Here is a 22,856-nt window from a genome sequence, read left to right on the forward strand (position 1 = left end):
TAATGTTTATACTTAATAAGGCTGAATGTTTTTGTTGTGATAGAAAACAGCTGTTATTTATAGCTCTTAAGGTCCTTGAGTTGTGTGTATGGTTCAAAGGGCATGTATGCACTGTTTACTGGAGAGGATGATACGTGGGAAGCATGGCTGAATGTGGATTCATCGGTCCTCTCAATGGTTCTTGGTATTTGGGGCAGTGGAATCAAATTGCGGCGTGGATTTGCTCCTTCCCAATCTGTTCAACCTACACAGGTTTTTTCTTCTCTCAAAGGCAATATCCTTATGATTTTGTCAAATCAAAACCATTTGTGAACTGTTGAAATAGTAACCCTGCTAATATTTTCAATGATGGATAATGGAACTTTACTGCAGCATCAGAGATTATATTGTCCCCTTTTTTTTTTTTTTTTTTTTTTTTTTTGTGAAAATGAACACAGTCAGTTTCTGTTCATTTATCCTATTGTTTAACTTGTTGGTTACATGTTGGTGCTAGTGGTACGTTTTATGAGTGTCGCATTGTCCAGTAGTCGATTATAACAACCATTTGATGGAAAATATCCTAATACACCATTAAGGGTAAAAATGAATGCTTTAATGAAGCAGCATAGGAGAACCATGACGGAAATGGTGCTTCTCAGAACAGATGGTTAGAGTGGGAAGCTGGTGGGATAGGGTTGGTAATGTTAATCAAGGGGCTGAATAGTATGTAGTTTTGATATGATCATGTGCTGCATACGTGTTAATGTATGTTGCTTGAAATAGTAATACATGGAATAAGTTTGATCAAAGAGAGATTATCTTTTGCTTTGGGATTGGGATTATATGAATTTTGTATATCAAGTTGAGTGATTACTTGCATTTTTTCAAATGAGGCAATCTGCAAAGGAAAATTTTGTTTTGGGATTGGGATTATATGAAATTTGTATATCAAGTTGAGTCATTACTTGCATTTTTTCAAATGAGGCAATCTGCAAAGGAAAATTTTGTGGATAAACCCTAAATGTCAAGGTGTTTACGGGACTTCAATGTATTTGTAGCATTTTAACATGTGCTGCATTTTAGTGCATATGTATTTGTCTTGGGCCATGAGTGCCACATATGGGCTCATACATTGGGACCTATAAAAGAGAAGTTGATGCAAGATCTCTTTTATTCCAATCAATCAAACTGGTTCCCAAATACTTTTTATTAGTGTTCATGTTTTGTCTAAATTCCTATCTATTTGTGGCTTCTCTCTCTTCTCTCAATGGCGCCTCTACTCTTTGTTATATTTTGTAACTTTTTCTTTGGTACGTCTTAGAACAGGTCCTAGTTGTCCATGTCCAACGGACGGGTCAACTCGTCCGATCCATCCGGTCTAGTATGACACGTCCGATGGAAACCATCCGACTGTTTCAAGTGCCTGTTTGTGACCATTTGGGGTCACTTTTGGGGTAAATTGTAGGTGTTGTTTACGCTTCCTCTCCACAACACACTTGTACATACCCCAAATCTCTCTCTCTCTCTCTCTCTCTCTCTCCCCCCCACCCCCCCCCCCCCCCCCTTTTAGCAATATACTCTCTCCCTCTTTTTCCCTCTCTAATTTCAAATTCAAATTTCAAGCTCAACTTTTAAGCTCTCTATTCTCAAACTCTCTGTCCTCAAGCTCTCTAACCCCACTCCCTTAAGCTCTCCTTCACCATATCTCCACCTTGCCTCCACTTTCAATCTCCCCATCGGCCATCCTCTCTATCCTCAAGCTCTTAATATGTAACTTCTAGTATAAAGTCTCTAAATGTTTAAAGTGTATTACTGAGTCCCAACATTCAGTTTAGGTATTAAATTTATATGTACAAAATTTTTCATCGGATGTAGGTCCAAGATTTATTAGTCCGATTAGTACCGTACTAGTATCAAATGGTACTAATCGGATGCCATCCAACTTGACAACCTTGTAATAGGTTGGTATTGCCTAGTTGTCATCCAAGGTTTGGTCATAGATTCTTGTTCTTAGCATATGTGGTTACAAGGATCCAAATGGGCACAACATTCATGCCCTACATGGGCATCCTAGAGTATTTGGGTTTCTTATTGCCAACAGGTCAGTGAGGCTCAGAACATTATGTAGTTGGTCAGAAAAGAGGAAAAAGAAACTGTAGTTATTTGAATTGCATACAAGGTATGTTGGACCTCATAAGGGAGTATCTTTCATGGCTGCAAGGGCCATTTTTTCATGATTAGACAGTTTCTTATTGCCAACAGGCCAGTGAGGCTCAGACCATTTAATATAGTTGGTCAAAAAAGAGGAAAAAGAAACTGTAGTTATTTGAATTGCATACAAGGTATGTTGGACCTCATAAGGGAGTATCTTCATGGTTGCAAGGTCCATTTTTCCATGATTAGACATCTCCATCATTTCACATCGTCAAAAAACATGCTTTGCACAAACTCTAGGTCAGCTCACAAGTGTAGATGCTGTAGTTCTTCTAACACCTTGTGGCTCCCTATGTTGCATACAAACTCATTTTATATAGGTTTATGTATGGGATATTTCTAAACATTTCGTACTTGGAAAACACGTTTCTTAAAACCTTGACCTTTCCCCAAAAAGATAAAAAATTAGTGCAGATGCAAAAAGTTGAGGTCTTAAGTTTTTGAAAGGAATTAAGAGGCTTAACTCTTCTTTCGTAGACATTAATACATCCTTGGACATCCAGGATGGGCACTTGTAGCATTGGTCACAACCTTAGGCATGGGCAATTTAGTGCTAATGGACTATGAACATATAAGGGTTAGGGAAGTTAAGACTTAAATCCTATTTATAATGCTCAAGGCCCATTTGTGCACATTCATTGTATGACGACTACACTTGGACTCTTTAGCCCCACTACCCAAACGTGTGGTATGGGACACTAGCTTTGGGGATGCAAGTGTGGCCTGGTGTGCTGCTAGCATGAGGTTGGGGTTGAGGATGTTTGGCTCTATGGTTGGAAGGTGAGTCTAATCTACATTTCCTTATGATTTCTATGTTGTGGGTACGGCTTATGTTATTTCTCTTGTGCAAGTTGAATCCTAGAGGGACATTTCAGACAAATTTAAGTGCCAGGACATGGAGTTGCACCAAAATCGCCTAGATTCTCTGGTGATATTTCGTGGTTATCTTCTCGGTTGTCTTGGAGACCGATTAGCTGTTGCGTTGCTGTTCTGCTTTTGTGGAAGCTGATGAGATTGACTATTATTCGCATATTCTTGCCTTAGCATACATGGCAAGACATTTGGGTTGTGCTAGATTGGCTGAATGAATTCAGTGCATGCTTATTTGCAATTGAGATTGTGTACATGATCTTGTACCCGAGCAATCTAGGATTGTTGTGAGTCTCATGCTGACTGATTGTAGTTTTATGTCTCTTGGATTCATGGAATAAAAATATAAAGAAAATTGGAAGGTATGCAAAGGTTTTTGGGCCAATGTTGTATCTATGTACTGAAATGTTTGTGCAAGAGCACTCTAGCTCCCCCTATTCTCATATTGAAGTTATTCGATCGGTTCGTATAATTTTACTATTCGATCACTTAGTATAATTTTATTGAAGGCTAGTTTAGAGAATCGCTATGGGCCCTCTACCAAAAGTAAATGAGTGCTTTGATCTAGTCAACCAAGCTTCTATGGTGTTAAATATTGCAACCTATGGTCTTTCAATGGCTCATTGGCATGCAACCACGTGGGACGCTTTTGAGAAGTATCCCAAAGTATGCACATTCTACTTTAATCAAAGCAGCTCGAGTATTGGGAGGAACTAACACTTTGCCAATCTTAGCCATGGCATCAAACAAAAGAGGTCAATATTGATGAGCTAAAAATGGATTAGCTTTATTAAAACAGCCCCCAACCTCAATTAATTAATGAATTAAACCTTTTGTTAAAAAGAAATGCATTCCTAGAGAGTATTTGTGTTCCATAAGCACAAACCCTAATTGGGAGGACCCAAACTTCCTATAAATAGGCATGCTGTCCTCTACTCAGCCACAATCTTGTTTTTGTAGATTGTAGGTGCCAGAGCTTTGCTGTCTGTCATGAGGACATGTATTTTTGAAACCTCACTTAACATGTGGATTAATTTTTAATCACATGATTAAGTAAATGTTGCACATGTGAGGTGCAACTGGGGTTAAAATAAATTTACGAGCCTGGGACCTGAGGAAATCACGGGATGTCAAAGGCAAAAGTTGCTATAAGTTATGTTGCACAGATACTTGGTGTTATTTGGTGTCAGTTGTTGGCCTAGGCCATTCATTTGGCCATAAGTGTCAGTGTTGGTGACACTAGAGAAGTGGCGTTTAATGGTGTCTAACGCCAATCTGATGGTCAAAGATGGCATAGAGACACTCAGGAATGGAAGTTGCCTAGCCAATTTAATTATTGGCCAGTCAGGTTAATTTTCAGGGCATTGAAATAATTATTAGATTAATTTTCAGTATTTATAGACTGAAAATTAATATTTAATTATGGATAATGCTGAAAAAACCATTTGGAAAGGTTGCCACTTCTAAAAAATGCCCATGTAAGACTGAAAAACGTCTTTAGAGGCTAGAAAGAGGCATTTTTATTGTATTCAGCTTGCAAGAGAGAGGGAGGAGATGTTTTTGTTTGATTTGTAGCCATTGGAGGACCTTTTGAGGCAGCCAGGGGTAGGAGAAGACTAATCAATAGCACGTGACAGCATCTACAAGCTGTTGAGACAGCGCAACAGCAGTAAATGACTGATTCTCTTCAGTTCTTTGCATCTATAAGTTGTTGAGACAGGGCAGCAGTATTGAATGATAGATTTTCTTCAGTTCTTCGTGAAGAAAGTCTGAATTTTCTCTCTCCTCAGCATTCTCTCTCATCTCCTAGCCTTTCCACAGCCTTGCTCCAAAGATTGTAGCATTGAGATCACTCGAGGTTGAGAAATTTCAGATTTCTCTGTTTGCAAGCTCTAATTTGTAGCAGAAATTAGGATTTAGTAATAGTCTTGGGAAGCGTGTCAGAAATTGGAAGATCCAAGACTTGGATATTGGTGAGTAGATCTGCAGGATTCAGGTCAGTCGAGATCTTGACAAGGTCAACAGACTTGTCCTCAATGAGCCCACGTATGAAGTGATACCTCACCTCAATGTGTTTCGTCTTCGCATGGAAGACCGGATTCTTGGCTAACTGAATGCCACTCATAGAATCTGAATACAGTGTAGGGATATCATAAATACCAAGGTCATGAACCCAATGGCCTAACCATATGGCCTCCTTGTAAGCCTCAATGGTTGCAACATACTCCCTTAGTGGTGGAAAAAGCCGTACAGTTCTGCACCCTGGACATCCAAGAGATAGCACCTCTAGTATAGGTGAACACATAGCCAAAAGTGGACTTCCTACTATGTGCATGTCCCGCATAATCAGAGTCTGTGTACCCTACAACTCCTGTATCCTGGTTGCTATAGCAAATACACATATCTGCTGTGCCCTTCAGGTATCTCATGATACCCTTCATGGCATCTGAATGCATCTTGCTAGGTGTAGTCATATAGCATGCCGCAACACCAACTGCAAAGACAATATCTGGAGGAGTGGCTATCATTGTATACATCAAATTGCCCATGGCTGATGCATAAGGGATCTTTGTCATCTCGGCTCTCTGCTCATCTGTCTGCGGACAATCGGCCTGTGAGACCTTCACATAAGAAGGTAATAAACAGCCAATAGGCTTCATGTCCTATATGTGGAAATGCTCAAGGACTTTATGAATGTACTCCTGTGAGAGGTAGGGTAGTCCTTGATGCCTGCTGTGCTTAATACGCATACCAAGAATGTGAGAGGTCTATCCCAAATCCTTCATCTCAAAGCTCTTCTTTATTTGAGATTTAAGAGCATCCAGCTCATCATGAGCTTTCCTTGCTATCAGTATATTATCCACAGAAAGTTCCAAAATAAGCAATGAGCCATCATGGGCTGTCTTCGTGTAAAGACACGGATCCATAGCACTCTTGCTGTAGCCCTGTGTGATTGCATAAAGGCATCAAACAGATGATACCACTCCCTAGGTGCCTGCTTCAAGCCATAAAAACTTTTCTTCAACTTGTATACTAGATGCTCCTTGCTAGGTTTTGCAAAGCCCTTAGGCTGCTCCATGTATGTCTCATCATGAAAATTCCCATGTAAGAATGTAGTCTTGACATCCATCTGATATATATCCAAGTCAAGCTGTGTGACTAAGGCCAAAACCAAGCGTAGGGTGGTATCTTGACCACACGAGAAAAGACTTCATCAAAATCAACTCCATGCTCCTGTTTAAAATCCTTAGCAACAAGTCTTGTCTTATAGGCTGGCTTGGGGTTTCCAGGGGTACTTTTCAACTTGTGCACCCATTTGCACAACAAAGCCTTTTTTCCCTTAGGCAATGCAACCAAATTCCAAGTCATATTCTTATGTAAGGAGTCCAAATCTTAGATTGCATAGCCCTCTCCCTGGAGTGATTGTCACCCCCGTGCATAGCCTTATCATAGGTGAGAGGCTCTCCTGCATTTGTAACCAAGACATAATACATCGAGGGCTCAAATCTACCAGGCAGAGGTCTAGCTCTAGTAGACCATTGCACTGCAAACTCTACTGCATGTCCAGCATCCTGTCCAACACCTTGACCATGTGTACTAACTGCTGCTCCAGGCTGTCCAACTGGCTAGCACGTGGCTCATCTTGGAATATAACCCTGCATATCTCTACCACCTTCTCAGGCTACAGATGCATCTTTTGTCTTTATGGAAGACTATATCATGGCTGCGGATGACTTTCCGTGCCTGCGGATCCCAGAGGTGGTAACCCATCTTGCCTGTATCTCCATAGCCAAAGAAAATGCATTTGACACTTTTAGGATCCATCTTACTACGCTTGTCCTTGGGCACATGGCAGAATGCCTCATATCCAAAGTCATAGATGCGCATAAGACAGAGGTTTCCCAGTCCATACCTCCTCTGCAACTTGGAATTCCAAACCACTAGAAGGTGATCTATTTATGATATGCACAGCTGTACTGACTGCCTCAGCCCAAAAGCTCATGGCTAAGTATATTGTGTACATGCTCCTGGATGGTTCTATTCATCCGCTTAGCCAAACCATTTTGGGGTGGGTTATAGGGAGTGGTCAACTGACGCTTAATACCCCTCTCGTTACATAGTTGCTCAAAGGCACGTGACACATATTTTCCCCCATTGTTAGTCCTAAGGCATTTCAGCCTATGCCCAGTTTGGTTCTCAACCAATGCAAGCCATCTCCAAAACATAGCCAAGACATCCGACTTAAGCTTAATAGGATAAGCCCAGACTTTACGCGAAAAATCCTCAATAAACATTACAAAATACTTTGCACCACCCATAGACTGACAGGGCATGGGCACACAGACATACGAATGTACCAATGCCAAGGGCTCACTCATGCGTGTCTTACTAGACTTCTTATGCGTATTCCTAGTTTGTGTCTGCTATAAAGACAATGCTCACATGAATCAAAACATGCATAGTCAAGGAGCGGTAAGTACTGTAAACTAGAAAGCATTTTCATTTCCTTAAAGGACATATGGCCCAAACGGGCATGCCAAAGAGATACATGTGGGATGGAATCCACTGATAAAACATGTGGGATGGAACCCACTAACAAAACATGGTCAACAGAGGACCCATCAACTACAAGAGGATAGAGGTTGCCAGCCTTGGCACCTTTGCAAGCACAAGTCTGCCACGTGTGATCTGCTAGGTAGAATCCCCAAAAGAGACACGAAACTCAGCGTCATTAAGTTGCCTTGCAGACACAAGATTGTATGTAAGCGTAGGTACATGACGTACATCTTGTAATAGAAAAGTATTACTAGTAGAGAGCTATAGCCGTACATCCCCAATGCCAACAATAGCAAGTGACTTGTCATGACCCAAGCGAACTGAACCAGAGACAGTGCGGTAGGAGTAAGACCATTCACGGCATGGTTTAACATGAAATGAAGCACTAGAATCCAAAAGCCAGCATTGCGCGTACATAGAGTGAATCTTGGTCAACGGCGTAGCATCACAAGAACTAGCTACAAGTATGTACACCCCATCAGAGTCATCAGTCTGCATGACATTTCGTAGGCACAATGCTGCAATTAGAGGACTTTTCCTATACTTTGTCTTTCTCCTTCTCTTTGCGCTTCTCATTGTGCAACTCATGACATTGTGGACGTATATGACCGTGTTAGAATTTGCCGATTCTATGGACAGCACCCAATGTAATTTGTGTGGTGTGGACACTTATTAAAGTGTCAATGTAAGATGTGTACATCTAGTGTCTTAGAAACTTAAAGTAGTGACACTAGGCTCTAGAGTAAAATAAATTTAACTCTAGTTAGTTGGTGGAAGGCTGGTTAGGTCAACCTTTGACCTAAACATAAGTTGTACTTTCACTCTATCTTTAATTCTAGCAAGTACACTCTACTCTTTTTGCTTTAGCTCACTCTCTTGCTGTCATTGTCTCTCCTCTCTCTCTCCATAATTGGTTGCCATTTTCCAACATTTGGTATCGGAGCTTCTCGTACACGCGGATTCTGTTCAGCCACCGTCAGCCGGTGCCATCCCGCCCAAGGTCCTACTGCTGCCAGCTTGGTTCTCAGCTTGAGGAAGAGTTTTCAGCTGCTGTGAGGTGCTGCTGAAGTGGAGCAGCTGTAGCTGAGCCATCTCTTGCCTACTCCAGATCTGTCCAGCTCAACCATCAGCTCCAAATCTGTCCATTTGTTCTAGATCTGTCCAGCTCAGTCATATACTCCAGATCTGCTGTTTTCAGCTTGCCTGCAGCCCTACATGCAGTCCAACACGCAGCCTGAGGAGCTACTGTTTTGGAAGAGCTGTTGCTATTTTCAGCTCTGCCCGCCATTTTCTCAGTCCTGATTGCCAATTTCTGCAAATCCTAAAAAGTGCAAAAACCCTAATTTTCAGATTTGGGGTTTTGTCGAAATTTTCTGGAATTTCTAGTTTATTTCAGCCATCTTTTCTCAAGTCTCAGCTCATGCTGCCCAAAATTTGGGGCCTTTGCTAATTTTTGCTCCAAGAGTTCGAATTGACAACCGATTCGAAGAAATTTCTCAATTTCTTGGATATTTCCACCAAAAATTTGGGGCTTTTGCTCGATTGGAGGTCCTTTGCGCAAATTGTTACCAAACTCATAGACATTGCACAATTTCTTTCACATTGGCTCAAGAAAATTTGGCGCTTTTCAGTTTTTTGGATCCGACACGCATCACAAGGTAGATTTCGGCTGCTGTTCACTATTGACATGCATCTCGAGGCGACATTTCTGCAGAAATTTCAGCCGTAAGATACAAATTTCTTCAACTCTTTGAAAGTTTGAAAAGAAATTTGGGGCTTTTGCCCGACACGCACTCCAAGGTAAGCAAGAAGCAGTACAACAGCACTTAATTGTTGTTATAGTCTAATTGGGTAGAGAATTTTGGAAAAAATTAGTAAATTTTGGTAAAAATCAGCATTAAGTTGCTGTATTTTGTACTTTTGTGGGCACACATTTCGAGGCGGGTGTGGTACAGTAGTATACTGCTGTAATTTACTGGCTGAGTGCTGATTTGGGTGGCATTGTGCATACTTTGGCATTTGAGTGACAGTTTGGTACTTGTTTCTTAATCCCGTTGGGATTTTGGTACTCTAAGGAGTATACTCTATACTTTAGCATTGAAGTATTTAGTTGTAGATTTTTGTCTATCATTAACAGCATGGCACGCCAAGAGAATAATGATCAGAGCAACATCCTTGGTGTCCTCACTCAGGAGGACAAACTTGATGGCTTAAACTACTCAGTGTGGAGTTTTATGGTCCGTAACCTTCTTGTGGCGAAGGACTTGTGGGACTATGTTACAGGTGATTTGCAGCGATCAGGAGGTCTTGGTCTCAGACACCTCAGTGCTGATGGTGGTGGTATTGGTGTTGCTACTGCTGCTGCCCCTCCTCTCTCTCCTACCGAGGATTAGAGGAAATGGGACTCAAAAGATGCACAAACACTTTTTTTGATTGCGTTGTCAGTGAAAAGAGCAATTATTCCACACATTTGGTCTTGTAAGACCTTAAAATCAGCATGGGATATACTTGAGCGTATGTTTGTAGCACGCAATGAGGCCAAGATATCCTATCTCCGTAGAGAGTTGGCCAATGTGACCATGGATGAAGGTGATAGCATGACAGAGCACCTTACTCACATACAGGATTTGCGTGAGCAACTACTCAATGTTGATGAGGTCATTCAGGATGCTGAATCGGTAAACATCACACTGAACTCTCTTTCAGAGTCATATCTTGGTTTCCATACCTCTTTGATGTTGACTTCGAGGGGGCGGGGCGGACAGTAGCCCCTTACATTTGTGGGGTTGGAAGGTCTCTTGCTGCAAGAGGAATAGACTCGAAAGAATGTGGCATTGCGTTCAGGTGGCTATGCTTTTGCAAGTTCAAAGGCAAAGGAAAAGTCAAGCAAAATGTAAAAAATCAGCAAAAGGGTGATGCTGGACAGCCATCAAATAAGGTTGTCCAAGACACAGAAAAGACTAAAAAGAGGGGGAAATGCCATTATTGCAAGAAGCTTGGTCACTATATCGATGAATACAGAAAGAGATTGGCCAAAGAGAAGAAAAAGAACTCCGGTTTGGCTGTCCAAGAAATATCAACCAGCAAATCTATTGATGATGATACTTCAACCAACTTTGTAGAGGAGGACTATGCATTTCTCACATGCAATTATGATTCTTCAATGGCTGATTCAGCATTTAATGCTGCTGAAACGTAGCAAACATGGTATTTTGATAGTGGGGTGTCAAAGCACATCACTTCCAGGAAGTGTTTGTTTACCTCTTTGCATTCAGCCCTTGCTAGGAAGTGTGTTACATGTGCGAACAACAACAGTTATGTTATATGTGGCATTGGGACAATCACTATTACTGCTGTAGATAGTTGTGATTTCATGCTTCTAGATGTCTTGTTTGTACCTGGCATTACAAAGAACTTGTTGTCTATCTCTGCTTTTAATAAGTATGGTTTTCAGGTCATCTTTGAGGATGACAAATGCATTGTTAGAGACAGAGAGATTCGGATTATGCACTTAGGCTGTTCGGCACCCTATATAAGGGTCTATTTTTGTTGGATACATATGACAGACAATCTCATGATGCTTTAGTAGTCACTACTCTTTCGCCTGCTATGCAAAATGTGGAGTTATGGCATGCTTGCTATGGACACATGAGCTTCGGGAGTTTGATGACCCTTCAGAGGTGTCATATGGTAGATGCATTGCCTCAAGTGGAGACTCCACCTTCTCATGCATATGAGGGATGTATTTTGGGCAAGGTGCATAAGTTTGCCTTCAAAAAGGATGGTGCAGTGCGTGCTGTCCAAAAAATGCAGCTTATTCACTCTAATGTTTGTGGTTCCATGAGGATACGTGCACTTGGAGGTCATCAGTACTTTGTTACATTTATTGATGACTACTCTCAGTATACATGGGTGTATGGGCTGAAGGCAAAATCCAATGTGTTCATGCATTTCAAACATCTTGTTGCAAAGCTTGAAGCTGAAACTGACTTAAAAGTGTAGACACTTCACACAGATAGAGGGGGGGAGTACATGTCTCGTGCTTTTGAGACATATTTGCTTGATCATGGCTTTATGCATCAAGCCACTGTTAGAATGACTCCTCAGCAAAATGGTGTTGTTGAAAGGAAGAATCAAACTCTTATGGAGATGACTCGTTGTATGCTAAAAAGCAAGGGGCTACCTCATAAATTTTGGCTAGAAGGCCTTCAGTGTGCAAATCATGTGTTGAATCGTGTATCCACTAAGGCACTGAAGATGATCACACTGTTCGAAGCTTGGCATGGCAAGAAACCCAAAGTAGACTACTTTCGAGTGTTTGGTTGCATAGCCTATGCACATGTTCTGAAAGAGCTTCGTGGGAAGCTTGATGACAAGGCTATAAAATGCATATTTATTGGCTACAGTTCGGAGAGCAAGGGCTATCGCTTGTATGACCCACACAGAAGAAAGTCTTTGTCAGTAGGGATGCCCTATTTGCTGAAAATGCTGCATTTTCACATGATCAGTTTCAAATGCCAGCCACCCATGACATCGGTGATGTCTTTGAGGGTCTTTTGCCACTTACTTTGGAGTCTATGCTTGCTGTAAATGGCAGGACAGACTTAATACAACAAGCTGTTGCTGCACCATATGCTCCCGAACAGTAGGGTATCGATGATCGTTTGCCACATGCAGTGGAAGAAACAATATAGCATGAAAGGACTGCTGTAAATGCAGCAAATGGGTTTTTAAACTCAAATGCAAGGCTGATGGTACAATTGACAGGTACAAAGCACAATTGGTACCAAAAGGCTATGCACAGAAGAAGGGCATAGATTATGAAGAAACTTTTGCTCCTACATCCCGTATGAGTACGGTGAGATGTGTGATTGCTATGGCTGCAAATTATGGCTGGAAAGTACATTAGTTGGACATTAAGATAGCATTCTTGAATGGGGATTTACATGAGGATGGTTATGTGTCACAATCTCCAAGGTTTGTGGTTAAAGGGAAAGAGCACATGGTATGCAAGCTGCATAAAGCTCTTTATGGTCTCAAACAAGCTCCTTGTGCATGGTACTCCAAAATTGATGCTTATTTGGCTAGCAAAGGGTTCAAAAATAGTCTAATTGCTCCCACTCTATACATTAAGAACGAGAGAGGGGGGGGGGGGGGGGGACTTGCTGATTATCATTCTTTATGTAGATGACTTGTTGCTCATTGGACCTACAGAAGAAAACTTTGCAGATTTTAAGGCTGAATTAAAACATGCATTTGCTATGTTAGATATGGGCTGCCTACACTATTATTTGGGGAGTCAATTCACCCAAAATCAGCATGGTATCATCATAGGTTTAGTATGCAAGATTGCAAACCTATATGCACTTCTATGGAGCTAGGCTTAAAGCTGTCTATGGATGATGGTGAAGAGATGTTTGATGTTTCAATTTACAGCCAGGCTGTTGGCTGTCTTATTTATCTTTGCAACATATGCCCTGATATTTAGTATGCAGTATCTTAGGTGAGCAAGTATATGCATAGCCCACGGATTATACATTGGCAAGCTTTTAAGCGGATCTTCAGATATTTGCAAGGTAGTCAGTCACATGTATTAGACTTGCACTTACAGGCTTACAGTGATTCAGATTGGGATGGTGATGCAGACACTAGGCAGTCTTCTAGTGGATATTGTTTCTTTCTAGGCCGTTCATACATTTCATGGCTAAGCAAGAAAGAGCCTACAGTGGCTACTTCGTCTTGTGAGGCTGAGTACAGGCCAGCCTTTACGACAATAGTGGAATGTGTATGGTTGTGCAGATTGTTGGCTGATCTACCTTTTGAAAGGGAGCGACGGATCGAAGGTTGGACTCGAGAGCTATGACGGGAGAGCAAGAGCAAGTAAGGGAGAGACTAGAAATGGGAACTCCAACAGTCACAATGTGTGATCGGGCCTTCCTTTATTCAAACTGTCACTAAAAGAATAAAGAATAAAGTGACGGTGACGGGCGCGCGTCACTTGCAGTGTGCAGTAGCGATGACTGTCAGTGTAGTAATACATGGGCGGCTAGGCAGAGGCGCCCTTACCCCCAACAACCTCCCACTTAAAGGCGAATCTACCCCAGTGAGGAGTGAAAAGAAAAAGAAAAAAAAGACAGTACAACATGTACACATGTACAACAGGATGAGGAAAGACGTCATCTCATCCCACGTCCATCAACCTCCTGAGGAAGGCAAAGCGCTCTGTAGAGAGGCTTTTCGTGAGCAGATCTGCAGGATTTTGGTCAGTCGAGATCTTGACAAGATCAACAGACTTGTCCTCAACGACCCCACGTATGAAGTGATACCTTACCTCAATGTGTTTCGTCTTCTCATGGAAGACCGGATTCTTGGCTAATTGAATAGCACTCATAGAATCCGAATGCAGTGTAGGGATAGCATCAATACCAAGGTCAGCAACTAAATGACCCAACAAATGGCCTCCTTGCAAGCCTCAGTGGCTGCAACATACTCGGTCTCTGTAGTAGAAAGGGCCGCACATAGCCGGAAGTGGACTTCCTACTATCTGGATGTCCTGCATAATCAGAGTCAGTGTATCCTACGACTCCTGTATCCTGGCTGCCATAGCATATGCACATAACTGGAGTGCCCTTCAGGTACCTCATGATACCCTTCATGGCATCCCAATGCTTCTTGCTAGGTGTAGCCATATAGCGTGCCACAACACCAACTACAAAGGCAATATCTGGACGAGTGGCTATCATGGCATACATAAGACTGCCCACTACGGATGCATAGGGAATCTTGGCCATCTCGGCCCTTTGCTTATCTATCTGTGGACAATCAGCCTGTTATACCTTCACATAAGAAGGCAATGGACAGCCAATAGGCTTTACGTCCTACATGCGAAAGCCCTCAGTGCTTTATGAATGTACTCTCTCTGTGATAAGTAGAGGAGTCTCTGATGCCTGTCGCGTGTAATGCGCATACCAAGTATATGAGCGGCCTGTCCCTGATTTTTTATCTCAAAGCTCTTCTTGGGCTGAGCCTTAAGAGCATCTAGCTCATCATGAGCTTTCCTTGCTATCAACATATCATCCACATAGAGTACCAAAATCAATAAAGAACCATCACGAGCTTTCTTCGTGTAAAGACACGGATCCATAGCACTCCGGCTGTAGCCTTGTGACTGCATAAAGGCATCAAATTTATGATACCACTTCCTAGGTGCCTGTTTCAAGCCATTAATACTTTTCTTCAATTTGCACACCAGGTGCTGCCTGCCAGGTTCTGCAAAGCCCTTAGGCTGCTCCATGTAAATCTCATCATGCAAGTCCCCATGTAGAAAGCCGTCTTGACATCCATCTGGTGTAAATCCAAGTCAAGTTGAGCAACCAAAGCCAAGACTAAGCGCAGGGTGGTCATCTTAACCACAGGAGAAAAGACCTCGTCAAAGTCCACACCATGCTCTTGCTTAAAACCCTTTGCTACCAATCTAGCCTTGTATGCTGGCTTGGGGTGTCCAGGGGTACTTTTTAGCTTGTACACCCACTTGCATGGCAAAGCCTTCTTGCCGGTAGGCAAGGAAACCAAATCCCAAGTGTCATTCTTATATAGGGAGTCTATCTCAGACTGCATAGTCCTCTCCCAGAAGTGATTGTCACCCCCTGCGTATAGCCTCATCATAGGTGAAAGGCTCTCCTGCATCTGTAACCAAGACATAATGCATCGAGGGCTGAAATCTATCAGGTGGACGTCTGTCTCTAGTAGACCGTCTCATAGCAGACTCTGCTGCCTGTCCAACACCCTGACCATGAGCATCTGCTGCAGCTGTAGGCTGTCCAACTGGCTGTGCGGGAGCTCTCTGCTCCTCCTGAAATATGACTCTGCGGATCTCAACAACTCTCTCAGGCTACCTATGCATTTTGTCTTCATGGAAGACTACATCATGACTGCGGATAACTTTCCACGCTTGCGGATCCCAGAGACGGTAACCCATCTCTCCTGCATCCCCATAACCAAGAAAAATGCATTTGACACTCTTGGGATCTAGCTTACTTCTCTTGTCCCTGGGCACATGGCAAAATGCCTCACATCCAAAGACATGGAGATGCGCATAAGAGGGAGGTTTTCCAGTCCATACCTCCTCTGCAACCTGGAAATCCAAACCACTAGAGGGTGATCTGTTTATGACATGCACAGTTGTACTAACTGCCTTAGCTCAAAAGCTCTGTGGTAGGCCTGCATGGCTAAGCATACTGCGTACACGCTCCTGGATGGTTCTATTCATCCGCTCAGCCAAACCATTCTGGGAGGGGATGTAGGGGGCGGTCAACTGACGCTTAATACCCCTCTCATCACATAACTGCTCAAAAGCACGTGAGATATACTCACCCCCGTTATCTGTCCTTAGGCATTTTAGCCTATACCCAGACTGATTCTCAACCAATGCAAGCCATCTCTGAAACAGAGCCAAGACATCAGATTTCAGCTTAATGGGATAAGCCCAAACTTTCCGTGAAAAATCATCTATGAATGTAACAAAATACTTTGCACCACCTATAGTCTGACAAGGCATGGACCCACAGACATCCGAATGTACCAATGCCGAGGGCTCACTCATGCGTGGCCTACTAGACTTCTTATGCGTAGACCTAGTCTGCCTGCCATAAAGACAATGCTCACATGAATCAAAACATGCATAATCAAGGGGCAGTAAGTACTACAAACCAAAAAGCATTTTCATTCCCTTCAAAGACAGATGGCCCAAACGGGCATGCCAAAGAGATATATGTGGGATAGAACCCACAGACAAAACATGATCAAGGGAAGAAGCTGATGCAATCAAGGGGTAGAGACTGCTAGCCTTGGCACCTCTCGCAATCACAAGTCTGCCACACGAGTGATCTTCCATGCAGAGTCTCCAAAAGATACATGATAACCTGTGTCATCAAGCTGTCCAGCTGACATGAGATTGCGTGTCAAAGCAGGTACATGACGTACATCCTGCATAACAAAACTGGTGCCAGAAGAAAACTGCAGCCTAACATCACCAATGCCCACAATATCAAGAGAGCTGTCATCACCCAAGCGCACAGTACCCGAAACAGTACGGTATGAATGAAACCACTCTCGGCAAGGTGTCACATGAAAGGATGCACCTGAGTCCAAGAGCCAACACTGTGCATACATAGAGTGTATCTCTGTCATTTGCGTAGCACTAGAAGAAGCTGCAAGGATATAATCATCATCATCAACATCCTCAGGTTGCATAACATTGATCTCTTCAATTTTAACACTGGACTTTGCAGGCACTATGCTGCGATCAGAAGACTTATCCTGTACTTTGTCTTTCCCCTTATCTTTGCGCCTTTCATTGTGCAATTCATGGCATTGTGGCCTAATATGGCCCTTTTTTCCAGAATGGTGACAAGTAACATCTGCATTCCTGCCACGAGATTTGCTACGTGACTTCCTACGAGACTTGGACCGAGATTTTTGAGAATCCCATCCACAGCCATTGCCACTGCCATGCTTTCCATATTCATCATTCCTGCCTCTAACTGTCATAGCATGCGACACACGAGAGGCATCCAAATTCTTACGGTTAACCTCTTCTTGTTGAAGAGCACTCTCAACATCAGATAATTTCAAGGTAGCAGTAGAGGCACATAATGCAGTACGGAATACATCCCATGACTCATTAAGAGTACCAAGCAAGAAAAGAGAAGTGACATCCTCTGCAAAAGTGATGTCCTGCGAAGTCAAGTTCTTGAGTATAGTATGGAACTGGCTCAAGTGAGCAGACATAGTCACATTCTCCTTCATGCGCAGATCCATAAGCTGCTTCAGCCAAAACATTTGACTCGCTGGACTTTTCTTGTCATAGAGATTCTTGATTTTATTCCACAATTGCCATGCACTCTGTTCTTCATCAAATACATTGTAGTGAACCTGTTCTGTGAGAGAGAATACAATGGCAGACTTGCATAACTCATTAAGCTCAAGCCATTCCTCATCTGGCATAGTTGCAGGCGGATGCCCGCTTAACCTCAAAGGTTTGATCTGCGATTTCTGCACCACCACCTGCCAAATCTAGCTCTTCCAATAAGAGTAATTCGTACCATCAAGCTTAGTGATGTTGAAAATAGCATGATCAGTGGACGAACTCACCATAATGTAGGCTGGAAGATTGTAGACAGTTCAAAACTGCTTACTGTTTACTGCAGAAAATGACCAAAAAATCACCAAAATCGAGGAAAAATGGCGAGGAAAGTGGAACCAAAGCTGTTGCCCACCAAGTACTAGTGAAAATACATCATTTCAGAGTGTTTCAGCATGAAAAATCCATGTCAGTCCATAGATATATGCTTGCTATGATAAATTTCAGATTTTAATAAAAGAGAGCTAACAGTGCCAAAATCGGATCCCAAGGCAATCAGATATTGCTAAGACCAAAGCCGGCATCATGCGGGCATAGCATAAGCATATGACGGTCGATAAGCATAAATCCAACACCCAAGTATGTCATACAAACATGTGTCAGTGAGTACGCACACCCCCCAGTCAACGTGGCAAAGTGTTCCTACCATTACCAAAACTTGACACAAGTAGGTGTCAGTTCACAAAGATACGGATCCGAAACTAAGACTTAGCTCATAAGCACACAGTGAACCAAGACATATGATGTATCATCCCAAAAGGTAAGAAGTCCCAAAGTCTCAAGTGTTTGTAACTGCTCAATAGTATGTAACGGCTCAATGTATAAAAGTACCACCTGCTCAATGTTTGATAAGCATTCAAGAATGCTCCCACTGGCACAAAAGCCATATGTACGAGCTCAAGAGCTCAAGCCAAGGCAAGACACAGTACCAATGACATAAGTCCAAGACAATACATCAATAGTATATCCCGAACATGTAGGTGGTAGAGCATCTGTATGTAGCATCCATAAGTATGTAAGACATCAAATACATCCCAATCCAAACTCTGATAAGCCAAGTAACATCCAAGACTACTCCAGATAATCCAAAATGCATCCAAGGTGGAGCTTCAATGAGCACTCAAGCTCAACGTATGCATAGGGTAATCAACCGTGACATGAGCATCAAGCCATAGGCAACGCGGGTATGCATAAACCTAAGAAGCATCACTGTCAAAGCATATACCAATGTCAATAAGTGCGGGCGGAACTAAGCTCAAGCTTCCAAAAGCATCCGGATTCAATGACAAGCTCAAAGTCGTCCCTCGATGATCAATACATCATAGCATAACCCAAGACATACATCCAGAACCAATAGGCGTATGTCAAAGCATGAAAGATAGCTTCAGGTCCAAGAGTATTTAATATGCATTTATTGTTATAAATTGTGTATTTCCAGCCCAAAATCAGGCCAAAATCATAGCATTACATGTAGCTTCAATCCCCCAATCAATCGGGATGCAATAGGCATCAAACTGGTTATGTAGTCATGCCCAAACAAGCATAGACATACAAATACATGCTGTCTCAGACCTGAAATCTGTTGTAGAAGATTCTGTCATCAGAATTTGGCAAATCCAACATTACCATCGCGTCCGGAGCGTGCCAAACCCCAACTTAGACTCTTACCTTGCCTGAATCGGGTTCCGAATGCCCGAGATATGACAAAAAGAGTGATTTTTAGGCCAGATTTTGAGACAGGCGCAAAAAAAATGTGACCTGGCTGGGGGGGTCTACTGTCTCACGTGTCAACAATGGGGCCCAAAGGGGGCACAAATGAGGGCCAAAGAAGGCCTACATCAAGCTCAACAAGCCTTGATAGGCGGGAAGCAAGATCCAGGTGAAGGAAGCTCCAAGAGGTGTAAGCTATGGCTGCCCACAACTTGTTTATAGCCTGTGAGACCTGAGAATTGAAGTAAACCCTGAAGAAAATGATCAAATACCTCTGATGTAATGCCTTGAAGGTGCCCAACAATACCTGGAAGGTGCTTGAGAAGCCGGGGAGTGAGGGGAGCTCGAAGGAGTTGGATATGGCTGCCGGGAAGGAAACCCAATGCAAGTAGGGAGTCGATGGGATGCTGAGAATGCCACGAACCAAGCTCAAGAGTCGGAAAGCAAAGCTCTGATACGAGTTGAAAGGGAGTGACGGATCGAAGGTTGGACTCAAGAGCTATGGCAAGAGAGTAAGAGCAAGAAAAGGAGAGACTAAAAAATGGGAACTCCAACAGTCACAATGTGTGACCGGGCCTTCCTTTATTCAAACTGTCACTAAAAGAATAAAGAATAAAGTGATGGTGACGGGTGCCATCCACATGCAGTGTGCAGTGGCGGTGACTGTCAGTATAGTAATACACGGGCGGCTAGGCAGAGGCGCCTTTACCCCCAACACCTTTACCATTGGAGGGTCCTACATCCATTCTTTGTGATAGTCAAAGTGCTATTGCAATAGCATGAAATCCTGTGTTTCATGCTCGTACGAAATATATAGAGGTGCATTACCATTATGTGAGAGAGAGATGCTATGCAGGAGAGATCAGCTTGATGTATGTACCCAAATAGAAAAATGTTGCAGACATTTTTACCAAGACACTACCATGCAAGAAGTTTGAGGCTTTTCGAAAGTCCTTAAACTTGTTACCCTTTGGTGATTGATCATCCTTGTACTTCATCACATTGGTACTGCAGGGGGTGTTAGAATTTGCCGATTCTATGGGCAGTGCCCAATGTAATTTGTGTGGTGTGGACACTTATTAAAGTGTTAATGTAAGGTGTGTACACCTAGTGTCTTAGAAACTTAAAGTAGTGACACTAGGCTCTAGAGTAAAATAAATCTAACTCTAGTTAGTTGGTGGAAGTCTAGTTAGGTCAACCTTTGACCTAAACATAGGTTGTACTTTCACTCTATCTTTCATTTTAGCAAGTACACTACTCTTTTTGCTTCAGCTCACTCTCTTGCTGTCATTATCTCTCCTCTCTCTCTCCATAGTTGGCTGCCATTTTCCAACAGACCCTTCTTGTCGCAACGGTGACATGTCACATTAGCATTTCTTCCACGAGACTTGTTGTGCGAGTTACCACGCGACTTAGACCTAGACTGCTGCGAGTCTATGCCAAGGCCATTTCCATGGTCATTCTTTCCATTACCATCTTTGCCTCTAACAGTCAAAGCATGCGACACACTAGAGGCATCCAAGTTCTTACGGTTTATCTCTTTCTGCAAAAGAGCACTCTCTACATCAGGCAAGTTCAAAATAGTAGCCGGAGCACATAAGGGAGTGCGGAATACATCCCATGACTCACTCAGAGTCCCAAGCAAAAACAATGGAGTAACCTCATCATTGAAGGTAATGCCCTACGAAGTCAAGTTCTTGAGAATAACATGGAACTGGCTCAAGTGAGCAGGCATCATCATATTCTTCTTTATGCGCAGGTCCATAAGTTGCTTCAGCCAATATATCTGACTTGCTAGACTTTTCTTGTCGTAGAGGTTCTTGATCTTATCCCAAAGTTGCCAAGCACTCTGTGCTTTCTCAACCACACTGTAATGCACTTGTTTAGTGAGAGACAAGATGAGGGTGGACTTGCATAACTCATCAAGCTCCATCCATTCGTCATCAATCATAGTTTTAGGCTGCTCTCCATGCAACCTTAGTGGTCCTATCTGCGATTTTTGCACCAATACTTGCCAAAATTGTCTCTTCCAATTGGCATAATTCGTACCATCAAGCCTAGTGATGTTGAAGATAGCATTGTCAGTGGAAGAAAATGCCATATTGCAGTCCAAAACGGTACAGATAGTTCAAAACTGCTTGCTGTTTTCTACTGTAAACAGCCAAAATACCACCAAAACCAAGGCAAAGTGACCACGAACTAATAGCTAATGATGCTGCCCACCAAGTACCATCAAAAGTACATAAAATCAAGATATTTCAGCATGAAAAATACATCATAGTCCATGCATAACTGCTTGCTGTAATAAATTACAGCTAGGTACAATGAGAGCGAACTATAGGCAAAATGAATGCACCAAGTCAACCACTGACTGTCAAAGCATAACGAGCATAAAGCGGGCATAAATCAGTATGTGACAGTCATAGGGACATCGAGTAAACACCCAAGCATGTCAAATGAATCCGTCAGTAAGCTGGCACACCCCTTGTGTAATAGAGCAAAGCGTACACAACACTGGCAGGACTTGATACAAATAGGTATATGCTCAGGGTGTGCAGAGCCCAAATCAGCCCAAGTACATTTGTGAGGACCACGGCATATCAACTATGCAACATCCAAGCGAAGATCCTAGTCTCACGTATCCGAATGCTCAAGTAGCATAAACCCACCTGTCCTATGTCTGTCAAGCGTATCAAGACTCTCCCATTAGCACAAAAGCCGTAAATGTCAAGCAAGAAAGCTGAAACAAAGTACGTAAGAGTGCACCAGTGACAAGTGTCCAAGATCAAGCATCAATGAGACATCTTGACTATATAGGCTCCGTAGCATCCATACATAGCATCCATAGACATCAAGTACATCCAAAACTGTAACTCTGGCAAGCCAAGAAATAGCCAAAGTAAGCTCCGGGCAATCAAATGTCAAGCCCAAGTAAGCCGCAGTAGCAATCAAATCCAAGACAATGTAACTAGTACGTATAGAGATAGCATAAGCCAAGCACGTCAAGACTGGTCAGACATAAGTGAGGTACATGCCAAAGTACATCCAAAGACAGAGATTCAAGTGTTACAAAGCGGAGCTCAAGCTCAACCAAGGATCCGAAGCAATATCAAGCTTAAAGTCGATCCCCGATGATCAATACATCAAAGTACATCTCCAAAGCATGTCCCGATTCCAAGAGGCATAGGTAAACATGAAGTAATAGGCTTCAGCCCAGTGTTGTACAGCAGTGAGTTAGTGTTGAAAACTGTGAATTTTCAGCCCAAAAATCAGTCCAAGATCACAGCAAAACATATGCCTTTCATCCCCCAACAATCAATCATCAATAGGCCTGAAACCACTAAGCTCCAAATAAGCATAGGCATCAACTGCTAGTGTAGCATTGACATTTAGTGTCTGTAAGCTGCTGTAAACTGTTTTGAAACAGTGCTATAGGACCTCGGATCAATGTTCAAGGCTTGGGAGGCTTCAAAGCATATCAAGCATCATTGCCAAGGGTGCCACAATGGTCTAGGAGCAAGGCATGACCATCATTTGATGTGGGAAGCTGCTGTCCACTTCAGCCTACAATAGTTGCTGTCCACACTGATTTGCCTGGGGTTGC

General features: G+C 42.7%; 1 protein-coding gene across 2 annotated transcripts in view; it reads left to right on the forward strand.

Moving 5' to 3' along the window:
* Positions 1–22,856, forward strand: part of SGR2 (shoot gravitropism 2 (SGR2)) — a 279,626-nt gene that overhangs the window by 86,985 nt on the left and 169,785 nt on the right. For both annotated transcript variants that reach the window (XR_015691565.1, XM_087682632.1), the window contains exon 6: positions 100–252. Coding sequence is in view for 1 of the 2 variants with exons in the window: in XM_087682632.1 (XP_087538758.1) it covers positions 100–252 (153 nt within the window). In the remaining variant the exon portion in view is untranslated. The remainder of the gene's footprint in view (positions 1–99; positions 253–22,856) is intronic.

The sequence above is a fragment of the Lygodium microphyllum genome, chromosome 8 (genome assembly GCF_053477565.2).
Source record: "Lygodium microphyllum isolate KBCC chromosome 8, Lygodium_microphyllum_v1.1.10, whole genome shotgun sequence".
NCBI classification, from domain to species: Eukaryota; Viridiplantae; Streptophyta; class Polypodiopsida; order Schizaeales; family Lygodiaceae; genus Lygodium; species Lygodium microphyllum.